Source organism: Hyperolius riggenbachi, chromosome 9 (genome assembly GCF_040937935.1).
Source record: "Hyperolius riggenbachi isolate aHypRig1 chromosome 9, aHypRig1.pri, whole genome shotgun sequence".
In the NCBI taxonomy this organism is placed as follows: Eukaryota; Metazoa; Chordata; class Amphibia; order Anura; family Hyperoliidae; genus Hyperolius; species Hyperolius riggenbachi.
In genome coordinates this window covers 74,736,953-74,751,640 of record NC_090654.1, presented here as the reverse complement: position 1 = coordinate 74,751,640, position 14,688 = coordinate 74,736,953, and the positions used below count along the sequence as shown (strand labels likewise).

The 14,688-nt window shown below is 45.1% G+C and overlaps 1 protein-coding gene across 2 annotated transcripts in view; it reads right to left on the bottom strand.

The window, feature by feature from the left end:
* The window catches only part of ALDH1L1 (aldehyde dehydrogenase 1 family member L1), a 206,773-nt gene that overhangs the window by 28,192 nt on the left and 163,893 nt on the right, over positions 1-14,688 (bottom strand). For both annotated transcript variants that reach the window (XM_068253079.1, XM_068253078.1), the window contains exons 14-16: positions 13,368-13,438; positions 11,742-11,847; positions 8,156-8,243 (exon numbers count right to left, since the gene is read on the bottom strand). In XM_068253079.1, the coding sequence (XP_068109180.1) occupies positions 8,156-8,243; positions 11,742-11,847; positions 13,368-13,438 (265 nt within the window). The remainder of the gene's footprint in view (positions 1-8,155; positions 8,244-11,741; positions 11,848-13,367; positions 13,439-14,688) is intronic.

The window sequence follows — 14,688 nt, the reverse complement described above, 5'->3', positions numbered from 1 at the left end:
CTCGGCTTGTCCTCCCAAGTGACTTTTTTGTTGTCTTTTGCTTCTTCCTCTCCCCCGCCTGATGCGCCGCCTAAAGGGGCGTCTGTGGGGTTTGGGGGATGTTTTTTAGGGCGTCGTTTGGGATGTGTCTTGGGAGTGTCCTCCCCACTTGACTCAGAGTCTGTAGTCCAGTAACCTCTAGGTTTCCTTGGAATATTAGGTTTTCCTTTGGGCCGTGAGCCTGGCACTTGAGTCCATGAAAAAATACGTCCAAACTTGTAATCCTCCCTGTCACGGAGGAATTTATGTAATTTTCGGGCCTTAATATTATCCTGCACTGTTGCCAATTTTTTATCGATTTTGTCAATGGCCTTCTTAAAGTGTTCTTCTGTGACGAGCTTTCGATATTCTGCTTTATTCTCGGCTATGGCAGTTGTCAACAAATCCAATTCGATTTTGCTCCTGTTCAGAACTATGTCTTGTAGGCGAGCTGAATGTGCCAAAAACTCCTGTTTCCAGGTCTCTAGAAATTGAGGATCTTGCTTATATTCAGATGGCTCCTGGTATCTCCTGAATCCTCTAGCCACTAGTTGCTCTCCCCTATACCTCTCCAAGGTGGTGACCGTCCAGAAGACGCCCACTTCTCTTTCGCACAATCTCCCCAGGTTAAGTTCCAGCACCTTGGCGCCCACAATACAATTCGAACTGCTGGATCCACCAGTACTGGAAAAAAAACTGGTTAGATCTGACCTCCCCGCGGTGACGTGGTCACCGTGTACATTGGTTGACTGATCAGCAATGTCAATATCTTCGTGAGGACTATCCTCTCCAGAAAGAGACATATCCGGTGCTCAATACCAAAAGTGCATAAAGCTGGTTGAGAAATGGATGAAGAAGCTGGCAGGCACTCGGTAGATGCTGTATATGACAGTCAGGTGAACAAGCATCCAAGAAACTATGTGCTCAAGACTCAAAAGACAAAGTCTATGGAGTAAAAATGGGAGGAAGCGGAAAAAGTCTGGCACTATAGTTTAATAACTGAGAATAGAGCAGTGCAAAAACATGTCCATCAAAGCATAACAACACATTGCTGATAGCTGACAAATGGTGAAACAAGGGCAAAGTTGCATTGCTTGTGCTCAAAAACTGTACCTGGATGGTGGGGGGTAGCAGGTGTGGGCGCCAAAAGGGTGCACGGCCTAACGACCGTTTCGCAGGGCAAAAACGCCTGGCTTCTTCTGAGGTAAGTGCACAAATGACTGGAACAGGAGCGGCGTTAAATGCGCTTCATGCGCGCACTTCCGTTCCGCTGTAAGTATCCACCCACTTCACTATGATAGGTCTGGGCAAGCACTGCATAGGGAAGACCGGAGGTGGGCGTGGTAGACCACAAAGGCAGCAGGCGCGCGTCACTCATGACGCGCAGCTCAGCCGTCTAGGGCTACGCCTCTCCTCTCCGTGCAGCTAAAAGTTAAATGCTGTATAAACGAAAACGTCATGTTGCCATGGCGAGCGGGACTCCCCCCCGAGACCCATTGTGAACAAGAGGAAAAGGGAGGGGAGTAGCGCAAATCGCAGAACAGCAGCCCAATGAATCGGGCTAGTAACTCAGACGGCTGAAAGCCGCGATGTAACAGCCTGAAAGACATGGAGGAACCCTCTCATGTCAGGGCTATATTAGTCCGTAGGCTAGGGGCTGTACTAGCAGGCAGCTCAGGATCAAAGGTGAACTAGGGTGGAAAGTATGAAGTGTATCAAGACGCGTGAAAGAAAAGGAAAAGTGTGAAAGTGAAGGAGAGAATGAGTGAAAAAGTGAGGAAGCGGAAAAGAAGAAGGAGTGACAAGATACACTTATGGAAAGAGAGTGTGCCAAGAAAATAGTAGAGGGCTCCCAGAGGTCACCTAAGGGAGAGATAAAAGGCAGTTCATCAATTGGCAAACATGCCTAATGGCAAACAAAAAGGCAACTAGTAATGAGTTTAATCATACATTATCAAAGTCAATTTAAAATTGTGGGATATTGGGATTAGTTAGGATATTAAAAAAGGGGGCTATCGAACAAGAGGGGAGGACTAAATCCTCACTCTTAGAGGGGCCCAAAAATGACATAATAATGAAAAACATAGAACTAGTGAAAACTTACTTTGCCAAGATGAAACTTATGGGGCAACAAAGAGTAGCAAGAGTAGGAGTAGTGAGTTCAAGGTTCGAGAAAACAAGCAAGGTCTATGTAGTCATTAAGGCCTAGAGCGCCCATCGCATTGGTGCGCAGAATCCAAAACGATTCTTGTCTGAGCAGGAGTTTCTTCCTGTCACCACCTCTGCGAGGGGTGGTACAGGTATCAATAATTGCAAAGGAGAGCAAATCGGGGTTACTCTGATGTGCAGTTGCCATATGATCCACTATCCTTGGGCACCCTTTGCCTTTGGGCAACAGGCGTGCATGCTCTAAAATGCGTTCCTTGGCCATTCTTGTGGTTTTGCCAATGTAGAAACGTTGGCAGGGGCACCAAAGGGCATAAACTACAAAACTTGTTCTGCAGGTAGCAAAAAAAGAAATGTTATGTAAAATTGAGCCCAATTGGAAAGATCTGCCGGTTTTCATAAGGTGGCAGGCTTTACAAAAGCCGCATCGATAATTGCCTGTAGAAGAGAACCCGCTCAGCCAAGTACGCTGTGAATTTGTCCGAAAATCGCTGTGCACCAAGGCGTCACCTATAGTGGGTGCCCTTTTGAAAGCCACTAGAGGTTTGGGTGGCAAGTTCTCCTTTAATACTGGGTCCTCAAGCAAGAGTGACCAATTTTTGCTAAAGGCCCATTTGATTTGTTTGGCCATGGGGGAATAGTCAAAGGAGAAAACTCCTGATGCATTAGTAGATTTCATAGATGTTTTTCTTTTTCTTTTTACCAAATCAGACCTCTCCCTCATGGTGGCTTTGCTAATGGCAAGATCTAGGTTTTTCTCCTTGTACCCTCGAGCCAAAAGCCGCTGTTTAAGTTCTCCTGCCTGTTCCACAAAGTCTTGTAGCTCTGTGTTATTTCTGCGCAATCGCAGAAATTGACCATAGGGGAGGGACTCGGTGACATGTTTGGGATGATAGCTGCTTGAGTGCAAGATAGTGTTAGAGGCTGTGGGCTTGCGGTAGCCTTTAGTTAGGACTCCCTCATGTGTGATGGTCAGCTCAAGGTCAAGAAAGTGAATACTTTCACTTGACCATTCCATGGTGAACTGCATGTTCACGTCATTATGGTTGAGGTACTCCAAAAAAGACTTCAGGAGTAAAACGTCTCCCGACCAGAAAGCCAAGACGTCGTCCACATATCTGGACCACACTCTCAGGCCCGATCGAAAGGGGTTGTTGGCAGAATGGACGTAGACTTCCTCCCATGCACCCAAAAAGAGGTTGGCGTAAGTACAAGCTACTGGGGTCCCCATTGCGGTGCCCGAGATCTGCTGGTACCAAACGTCACCAAACAGGAAGGCATTGTGTGTAAGGACAAACTCGAGGCACTCACACACAAAATCATTGAAGGTGCTGTCTTTTTTCTCTCTATCGAGATACATCCTGACGGCACTTAGGCCGTCAGGGTGTGGAATTCTACTGTAGAGACTGGTGACATCTATGGTCACCAACAGATCTCCTGGGCACCACGATGAGGACCCAAGGCCCTCCAAAACGTCAATGGTGTCACTGAGATGTGACGGTACGTGTGTGAGGAGTGGCCGGAGAGTGTGGTCCAGAAACCTGGACAGTCTCTCCGTGACCGATCCCATGCCCGACACAATGGGTCGGCCCGGGGGATCGGTCACGGACTTGTGGATCTTGGGCAAACAATACCACACTGGTTTCACTGGAAAAGAAGGTAACAGGTTAGTAGCTAAACAGGTTACCTGCTACCCCCCACCATCCAGGTACAGTTTTTGAGCACAAGCAATGCAACTTTGCCCTTGTTTCACCATTTGTCAGCTATCAGCAATGTGTTGTTATGCTTTGATGGACATGTTTTTGCACTGCTCTATTCTCAGTTATTAAACTATAGTGCCAGACTTTTTCCTGCCCTCTAATTGCACTGTTATCACCTAGCCTAGTATTTTGCATTACCTTACAACAACAAACCTGAATACACCAGACACCGGACCAGCCCTAAATCACTGAATGAAAGGGGACTTGGGGGGAGATTGCCCACCAGGTGGAGTGGAGAGACTGAGATAGAGCAGATAGCGTATCTGTATTGCAGTCCCACATCACACAGGCTACTTGCATGTATTGTGTCTCCTGTCCCTGCCAGCCAAATCCAAAAAAGCTTTATTTGCAGGACCAAATACATTTAGCATTGCCAAAGCAAAAACAAAACATTAACAACATGGTGGGAGGTTGTGGGAATAGGGGAAGGATATAGGTATAAGCTGCCATAAATGATCACCTCTGCCAGTTCGCAAACAAGTGCTCGCTTCTCTGACCTGACTAACTGAAGGACAGGAACAGCAAAGTACTTCCAGCACACAGTTATAAATAAAGATTAGAAGAATAAGATAGAATGTACAGAGAGGCACGTCTCTCCATACATAGATACACAGCGCTACCGAAAGGAGGGAGGATCCTTCAGCACCCAGCACTGGTAATAGTAAGGAGGAGAGCCAATCATGGCGCGCTGCCACATGATGCGATACAGAGCGACATTCCCACCGCTCTCTGCAGCCCATTCTCCCTCCTCCCCCTCGCGTTATGAGTGTCACTCTTACCCCTGCTGCCACTGACAGAGACGTAGCTCCTGTGTAGTCCAGCGGCCCGCAAACACCTCAGAGTACGACTCCCCAACATCATTGCCCTCATGGGCGACGCCATCTTGAAAGGGGGGCGGAGTTTGGGGCGGCGCCGCACGTATAAACAAACTAGCGTGCGGCCGCTCGCTCTGCATGGAGAGGGAGAGGGGGCGGACCAGTAGGCGGCGGCAGTGCACGCATAAGCTGACTAGCGTGTGCCTGCTCGTCTTTGAAGGGAGAGGGGCGGACCAGTAGGCGGCACGCACTGAGCTGCCTGTCACAGCGGCCCAGCGCCGACCTGACAATGAAAAAAAAAAATAAACACACACACACACACCGCAGCGAGAGAGCGCCCACGCCCACCCACGGCGCTCTAGGCCAAATTTTATAGTTGCCTGGTGACAGGGACGGCCCTGATACCGTCCATAGGGGTGTGGAGGATATAAGTGATGGTCAGCCTCTCACACAAGCTGCAGGCAGCCCTCCTGGAGTTTAGGGACTGTCAAAAACTTTTCAACCTGTGACATACCTTATGTAGCTGTCTACATGCAGTCTTTACAATAGGGAAAGAGCTGAGTTTTTCCCACAGACCATGCAGGCAAGCCTCTGTATATTTACCAGCTTGTCCGCTTCAGCGATTTCAGGGAATTTTTTTAAAAGGTACAGGAGTCTTAGGGGGTGTTCCATACATCCAGAACCCCCGTCTGAATACGTCAGTGTCTGCAGATCTGAAAATCCATCCTGGTGGATCTGATCTGCACATGAATGTCTGTCAAACAAGGTGTGTATGAGGATCTGCAGATATCAGACTATGGGCTCAATTCTGTTAGCTATGTAAGGTAAATACATTTTTGTAGGTAAAATACCTCATGAGGTATTTTCCTCTTCTTTTATCAATTCTGACAGATTTTTCTCCATTTCTGAACATGATGTAAAACATGAGGTAAATGCATAGAGTGAGGTAAAACATGAGGTATTTGAGTGAGAAGCCTGCAGCAAATAAGTAATAGTCTTTAATTGTCTTCCATAAGTTAGGATAGTCTTTGGAAGATGTTTGTTTTTGAGGAGGGAAGGTGTATTTGATTATGTAGCAACCCATGAAAAGTAAATGTATAGGTATCCATTATAAAAAGGAAAAAAAAAATCCAGCTCATTTACCTTTAGAGGCTGGGGGTGGGGGTAGGAGCACTTTTAGAGGCTGGGGGGAGGGGGGGTCGGAGCACTTTTAAAAGCTGGGGGAGGGATCAGCACTTTTAGAGACTGGGGGTGTGAGTACTTTTACTTTTAGAGGCTGGGGGTCTGGAGGGGTTAAAGCACTTTTAGGGCCCGTTCAGATCAGAAATGCGGATGGCCATGCGTGCGGAACGCGTGCGGACCGCAACGCGTACGAACGCATGGCCATCCGCGTTTGTGTGCGTTGCGGGCTGATCCCATCACTGAAAAGTGAATGGGACAGCCACGCGTTTTTGCAAAATCTGCGTGCAGCATGCGTTCCCGGACCGAAGAGGTCCGGAACGCATGCAGTGTGAACATCAGACATTGCACTCTATGCAATGTCTGATGTCGTGCGTTTTGGCCACCTGCACGCGTTTCCAAAACGCAGCTAGAAACGCGTGCAGTGTGAACGGGCCCTTACTGGGGGGGGGGGGGGGCTTGGAGCACTTTTAACCAGAAGAGGAGGGGGGAGGGAAATCGGTGCTTGCCGCAGTTTTACCTAATTTTTTTAAAAACAGAGGCTGTGGGTTGGAGCATTTTTACTTTTTTTTTCCAACCAGAGGTTGGGGAATGGTAATGTTGAGGAGGGGGGGGGGGCGGCAGATGAAGGATTGTACAGGGTTTGGAGCACTTTTTCTATCTTAAAACAAAATGGAAGCTGGGGGGGGGGGGGGGGATTCGTTGGTCAGGTGACTTTTACTTGTTTCAGCAAAATATGGGGGTCCTGAACACAGAACAAGCTGAAAAGGCTCCATGTTATGTGACAGATATCACAATTCTGTCACAGCACTACATTTATCATGTGGTAGAGGTAGGTCTAATTATGTGAGGTAAAAGACATGCAAACACGCCCCTTATTTCTCTTCAGAATTCAAATGTGAGGTATTTCACTTCTAAATACCACACATTTTTAGTCGAAAATTACCACATGAATTACCTCATGAAATTACATGAGGTAAAACTTTACTTAAACTACCAGAATTCAAAAGTTTATTTTCCTCATGAGGTAAATCAAATTCCATGAGGTAATTATCTACTAAACGCTACCAGAATTGAGCCCTATGAATGCATTTTGCAGTAACGGGTCTTTTGCAGGAACAGATCTTTTGCAGATACTGATCTTTTGAATGTGTACAGCATCTTTGTGTGCAGCATCTTGCAAAGATTTTTATCTGATGGGGAGTTCAGCTCAATAGAATAGACTGTGTAGAGTATGCTCTCATACTACATGGAAGGGGGTAAAATTGGTCTGTGATCTTGCCTTTTCCAAAGACTTTTATCTCAAGTGTGTATGTAGCCTTACGCCGCAGAGTGGCTCTCCCAGAACCGCCGAACGCCGATTGGTGTCAAGTCCTGGAGGGCGGAGATTAGCAGAGAATGCAAGCGCGCATGCGCACGTGTTCCCTGCTCTTAAACAGAGCGGGGATCCGTGATCAGCCAGCCACGAATTGAGCGTGTAGTGATTGGATCTACATTATCTTACTCATGGATCTACGTTAGCTTACTCAAATTATATTGTGGTTGGATCTCGGGGGGGGGGGGGGGAAGGGGGTATATATGGAGGGAGGGAGGGAGAAAAAAAAATAAATTAAAAAAAAAATTATATCGCAGCAATCAGATACCACCAACTGCAAGCACTGTTGGTGGGAAGAGAAGGAGGCAATATTAATTTGGCTGCTAAGTTGTATGGCCGAGTAGTAAACTCATGGCCGGATTTGTACTCTTTACCGCCCAAGGCCACTGTCACCAGCTCCCCCCCCCCTTCAGTATCCCCTCCCTTCCTCCCTCCAGTATAGATTGCCAGATGAACCCTCCCCCTCCCCTCTCTAGTATAGGTAGCCTGATTGCGGCTAGCAGCAGTGTGCCGCAGTCAGGCGCTCGCCTGATCTTCCTGCATTGCAGCATTTTCAAGCTTGCAAATGCTGCACCAGTTTAGCCTGCTGCTTTGGTGCCCTTCCCCCTGTGGTGCCCTAGGCCATGGCCTAGGGGGCCTTGTCCTAAATCCGGCCCTGATTATAGGAAAATCGATCCTGTTATCAGAAGCAGTGTGGACATGGGAAATTGAATTGTGTGTACCCAGCTTAATGCATAACAAAGTTCAAAAAGAAGGAAGTAGAAAATGTAGCCCTGTGACTTTCAGTCATTGACCACAACAGTCAGAAATGGTTTTATGGGTAAATCACGTAATGCACATACCGGCTCCAGGCAGAATATTAATCACTCCTTTGGGGATTCCAGCTTTTACTGTCAACTCTGCAAACTTCAAAGCTGTTAGTGGGGTCACCTGCAGCACAAGTGGTAAATGACCGGGTCACTTGGACACAGTGAAATTCAAAATAACACTGCAATGTAGTTAAAATTACCAATTAGCATATTATCATAAAGGTACAGTCACAAAAGATTGGCAAACTTTACATGCATGTAAAGTTACGGGGCTTAAAAGTGGCCTGAAACTCTGACATAACATTCAATAAAAATGTGTTTTCTTACTTTTTCTTACTTTTTATTACTCGAAGGGCTGGAACCCACAAGAGCGTTTTTTTGAGCATTTTAGCAGCGCTGCGATACGCTAGCGTTTTGCCAAAACGATCAGCTGATGTTAATGGATGGGGCAACTTCCACAGGAGCGTTTGCGTTTCCCAGAAACGCAAACGCAGGACCTGCAGCATTTTGGGAGCGTTAGCGCTTCATTGTAAAGTATTGAAACGCTAGCAGAAACGCTCAGCAAAACCTAAGCTGAGCGGTTTTGCTAGCGTTTTGCGGTTCAGCACACTGTAACAAAATTAAAAATAATTCACAGGACCAATCAGGATAAAAACGCGAAACGCAAAACGCTACACAACCGCTGAGCAAAAAAAGACACTGTTGCAAAACGCGACCGAAAACGCGCATGAATCCGCTTGCAAACCGCTCAGACAAAACGCTAGCGGTTGCGTTTTGCGTTTGCGGATTTCAGTGGGTTCCAGGCCATACAGTTATCATGTTTGCTTTTGTGCACAAGTTATATTGTCTTTCTACAAATTACAAACTTCCAACGTGTAGTTTATCTTGCCTGGAAAGCTGTCATTGTATTTTATTCCAGATGCTTTTTATTATATATTAAAATCTCCTAGTGAGCTGTTCTGAACTGTATGTGTGCCTGAAGCACAGATGTCTTCTCAGAGAGGGTTTTCAGCTGTTTACACACAAATGTAAAAGCATTGGAATGTAAACAAAGATACTGTAATCTCCAGTCTGGATGCAGATTTGAAGCTGAATAGCCTTTCTATAGCAGGACAAAGTGCTGTGTTTAACATTTTCAATGATGTTCTGCTACAATTTTTTCCTGGACTAGTAGCTTTAAAGGGGAACTGAAGAGAGAGGTATATGGAGGCTGTCATGTTTATTTCCTTTTAATCAATACCAGTTGCCTGGCAGCCCTGCTGGTCTATCTCTCTGCAGTAGTATCTGATTAAAACCAGAAACAAGCATGCAGCTAGTCTTGTCAGATCAGACTTATAAGTCTGATCCACTGAAACACCTGATCTGCTGAATGCTTGTTCAGGGGCTATGGCTAATAGTATTAGAGGCAGAGGATCAGCAGGGCTGCCAGGAAACTGGTATTGTCTAAAAGGAAATAAACATGACAGCCTCCATATACCTCTCTCTTCAGTTCCCCTTTAAAGCTGTAAGAAATCTTTTAGTAGTAGTAGAAATGCTGACTTTTAGACCAGTTTGAGCAATATGCATAATACATTTTATACACCGGATCTATTGGAAACTATATGCCCCGTCATGTATACCTACTTGGCAAATAAAGACAAATTTGGTTATTCCCAGGATCCATTTAAAAACATTTGGTGCACTGGCCTTTTCCCATGCAGCCCAGCTCTATGGAACTCACTTCCATAATCAGTGCAAGAGGCCCCATCTGGTGTATAGCAAGCCAAGCCCTATCCCACAGAGCCATATCAATCCATGCCATACACTGATGAGACCAAAAGTTCTGAAACAGGCTGTCTGCATGCTGGGTTGATGTGGTTCTGTAAACTTAGCTATAGACTTGCCATCCACTAGTGGTTCTGGATGTAAGCCTGGCTTCAGGGGCATAAAGAGATAATTTGCATATTTAGTACTGATGCATTGTGGGAAGCCACAGTTGCTCATCTTCTTTTTGGTCTCTTTTAGTTTCCTATACTTTCCTAGTGGTTCTGGGTCACCCCGAGCTGCTTGGGTGTTCCAAAATACTTTACAGACAGATGCAGACTGCTCCAGGCTGCGGAGGCGCAACAGGAGAGTGCGTGACCAAGCCCCGCATGCGCAGGAGAGCCTGGCCTGCCTGATTACCGGGATGTTTTCTGGGAGAACAGAGCAGCCAGGGAGGACAAGCGACACCAAGCACTTCATGGGGATGGAGGAAGCCACAGGTAAGTATAAGTTGACCCACACATGCCATCTCAGGTTTTCCCTTTAAAGTGGTCCATCACATCACACAATATCGCCACATCCTGTCGCAGAAGCAGTGATAGTCCTATGTGGGTTATCACATTGCACGTGTTTCTGTGGGTCCCGTTGTGACGCCACAAGATTAACTGCGCATCGTGCGTGGTGAACCCGGAAGTGAGGCGCATTTTCATTGGAAATGATGCTTTCCACTATGGTCACACCGCAGGGGTAACTTGCGTTCATAAACAATCACACTGCAATGGAATGCATTAACTGTTAAATGGGCCTTAAAGATAGCAATCCAAAGGGCCAAGGAACACCACCGTTGACAATTATTACAATTAAAGGGAATCTGAAGTGAACATAAACTTATGATATAAGGACTTGCATGTGTAGTACAGCTAAGAAATAAAACATTAGCAGCAGAGATATGAGTCTAATATTGTTTCCAGTACAGGAAGCTCCAGTTATCTATGCAAAAGAGCTTATCTGAGCTCCATGACTTTCAAAGTCGCAGAGAGCTCTGTCTCCTGAAGCGTATTATCTCAAGTGTCTGTCACTGTATTTTGTTTTTTTCTGCAGAAGCAAGTTCAAAAGTTCACTAGCCTGCTCTGTGAAATCAGTTAGAATGCTGAGTGTATTGTGTAAACTGCAAATATTAGAGAATGATGCAATGTTATAAAAAAAAACCTATATAACTGAAAATAAAAATATGACAATATTTTCTTTGCTGCTAACGTTCTAGTAATTATCTTTACTGCATAACCAATTCATTATATCATAATTTTTTTTTTCGCTTCAGTGTCACTTTAAGAGATCTATCCATGACTCCTGTTAGATGAGAGTTGAAAATGTTACAATTCACCTGATTCTATACCCCTAGTGCAGACTATCACAGGAAAAAGAAGCAAGGGGACACAGAATACAATATAAATTCTGACAGAAAATGTAAAATCTATCCCACACCCTCAAAACCTGAACACCTGAACTGGGAGGGATAAGATTTCCACGTGAGCGGAATATGTTGCCTATTACAGCAATAGCATGCCGTCCGAATCGCATGCCCGTGCAATTCTGGACACAAAAAGCATGCCGGCTTAGTAGAAACCAGCCATAAACAATACCAGTTGCCTGGCAGTCCTGCTTATCTTTATAGCTGCAGTAGTGTCTGGATCACACATCTGAAACAAGCATGTTCAGGGTCTGTGGCTAAAAGTATTATAGGCAGAGGATCAGCAGTGCAGCCAGGCAACTGGAATTGTTTAAAAGGAAATAAATATGGCAGCCTCCCTATCCCTCTCAGTTCAGGTGTCCCTTGAGTAAACGAGGTCAGTTTGTTCTTATTGGGGAGTCGTACCTGGGCTGGTTTCAGGACTACCGTGTTACCAGCAGCAAGACACGCAGCAGCCTTCCATGCCAGCATCATTAGAGGGTAATTCCAGGGGATAACGATTCCACACACACTGTCAGATTGTGAGGAAGAACAAATAAAAATATATTAATGTAAAAAAAATCTATTTAAAAAGCAAATTTTTTAGTGTAATTTTATTTAAAGTGTACCTGAGATGGCGGGATAGAAAACATGTATATATACCTGGGGTTTCCTCCAGCCCCCTCCGGCCTCATCGCTCCCTCGCTGCTGTCCTCCGCTGCCTGCAGCCTTCACAACTGGCCCCGGTAAGACGTCCAGTCGGCTTAGGCACGGTCGGGCTGTGTGCGCTCCCCCATTGCATTCTGCGTCTGCACAGTACTACTGCACAGGCGGTAGTAGGAAGCGATCAGGCTTGAGGGGGCTGGAGAAAGCCCCAGGTATGTATACATTTTTTATATCCCACCCCCCCTCTCAGATTTACTTTGACTTTCTCTCTGCCATTTTCCCAATCATATTTTGCCCACCAGGTAAAGGTGTGTAATCCTTGCCCAACCGAGAGTATCTTATCTCTGCTGAACACTTGCTGTGGGGATTCATCTACATGTCGCTCTGAGCCATTCTCCGGCACTATGGGGTTTCCCATGGACGGGTCTGTGTGATCTGCAGTGTTTGATGTCTGTGGTTAGTGAGCTTTGCCATCATACAAATTTTTCTGTAAGTATCTGTGCACTCCCCACACTGTATTCTCACTCTGATGATTCCAGGAGAATCCTTATGGAACCAGTTCCAGAGTTTATACAGAAGTATGGGGATGCTCCATAGTGGTTTTTTGTAAGTGTTTTAAAAGGCTTGTCACTTCTTTTCCCATTTTGAATAAAAATTGCAATAAAAATTGCACTTTGTACGAAAAGCCTGTATCTTAGAGGGATGTCACTATTTATTGGTTGTTAGCATTAATTAGTTATATGTGATGTCATTCCCGCCTAATGACGTGGTTGAGATAGGCAAAGTTTTTGTGCATGCAAGTGGTCTTGAGTCTTCCAAGGTCCTACTAGAGCTCACTGTTCTAGCAGAGAGTTCCCTTATACCTATTTGACAACATTTATTGAATAGTTTTCACCTAGTTGCAAGCTCCGTACTGGGCATGTGCTAGTAAGGTCCACGCATGCCCAGTAGAATTAAATGCTTGTGCATGGTGGAAAAAAGCAATGCACAAGCGGCTTTGTTCTACTAGGCATGGGCAGATCTTAGTTGTGCATGCCTAGTTTGGATGAACTCATCCATGGCCAGGAACACTTGAAGAAAACTAAGAGGGACCCGATGTTGGAACAGTGGGCTCTACAATAACTTGGAAAGCCAGGATCATCCAGTGGCAATCACTTCTTGCCCCGGATGCCCATATGACTGAAGGGGCGATAAGTATCTATGCGTTGGTGCAACGGTAATTTTCCTTTTTTAATTTGCAGATTCTACATTTGTTACTAAACTTTTTTATTCCTGCTTATTTTTTTGTAATTTTGTTAGGAGCATATACAGTAAAAACTGTGTCTAAAGAATGGTTTAAAAAGGAGAAATAAACTTATTTCAGAACATTGAAGATTTACTACTCACCCGATTGGTTCTCTCCTGGTAAAAGTCAGATTCCGGTTTGGGCGAGCTTGGTTTATAGGGATGGTGGACCCCTGTCAGGTATACAAGTCATCACAAACTAATTATAACTCAGAAAATGAAGGTTTGAGTTATATCTGTTAGAGGGGAACTTCAGCCTAAACAAACATACTGTCATTAAGTTACATTAGTTATGTTAATTAGAATAGATAGGTAATATAATCTCTTACCCACCCTGTTTTAAAACAACAGACAAATGTTTGTGATTCATGGAGGCTGCTATCTTTGTCATGGGAGCAGCCATCTTTTTGGTTGAAAGGAGGTGACAGGGAGCAGGAGACACAGTTCCAACTGTCCTGTGTCCTGTTAACCCCTCCCAGCTGCATGCGTTAGGCTTCAAATGTAAAAAAAAAAATTGCACCAAAACAGCAGAACGAGAACAACAATATCAGAAATCCCATCATGCTTTGCACAGCATCAGGGGGAAAATGCCCAGGCAGTTTTCTTCTGTGCAGCTAAAAATGAGGCTTGTATAAGAGAAACAAAGTTCTGATGCTGTGAAACTGTTAAAGAAACATCAGGCCTTTTCAGTGCTGCTGAGTCGTTTTTCAGTCTGGAGGTTCACTTTAAGTAAAAACCGCTACACAAAACCGCAAAACGCTTCATAATAATAAGAAACAACGCATCAAAAAACGCTAACGTTTCGCGGATCTGCTAGCGGTTTTTGGTGTGCACCAGGCCTGATTCTGTCACCAACACCACATGACTGGAGATTGTGTCATTTGGCAAGTAAGAGCAGATTAGGAAATGAAGAAGGGGTGGACACAATTTGCAACTCAGAGCTGAAGTTACGTACATACGCTAGATGGAACTCTGCTGAGGTGGACGTTCAGGGCCATCTTGGCCAAGAATCAAGTGTGTGCACAACTTGTGGTTGCATAAATATCCAGCATGCCAACAGCGCATTGTTCTCCTTTGTAACCAAACCCCCACCAGAATCTGCTCCATTGTGCACCACATACTACAGCCAAAGAAATCAGCACGGCTGCCAGACAACTGGTTTTGTTTCAAAGAAAATATATAAGGACGCCTCCTTATACCTGTTGCTTGAGGTTCCCTTTAAAAAGTGGAAATTTACTTTGAATTGGCAAAGAGTCTTTAATAAAAGGAGTTATTTATTTTTGGTGATCAGAAGTTTAGTGCAATTTTTCTGATATCAGGAAATAGCAGAGGTTAAAGTGAAGCGTTTTTGGTCGCATTTTTGTGTAGCAGATTACAGATATTGTTACAGTAAAGCTGTTACTGAACAGCTGCTGTAACAAAA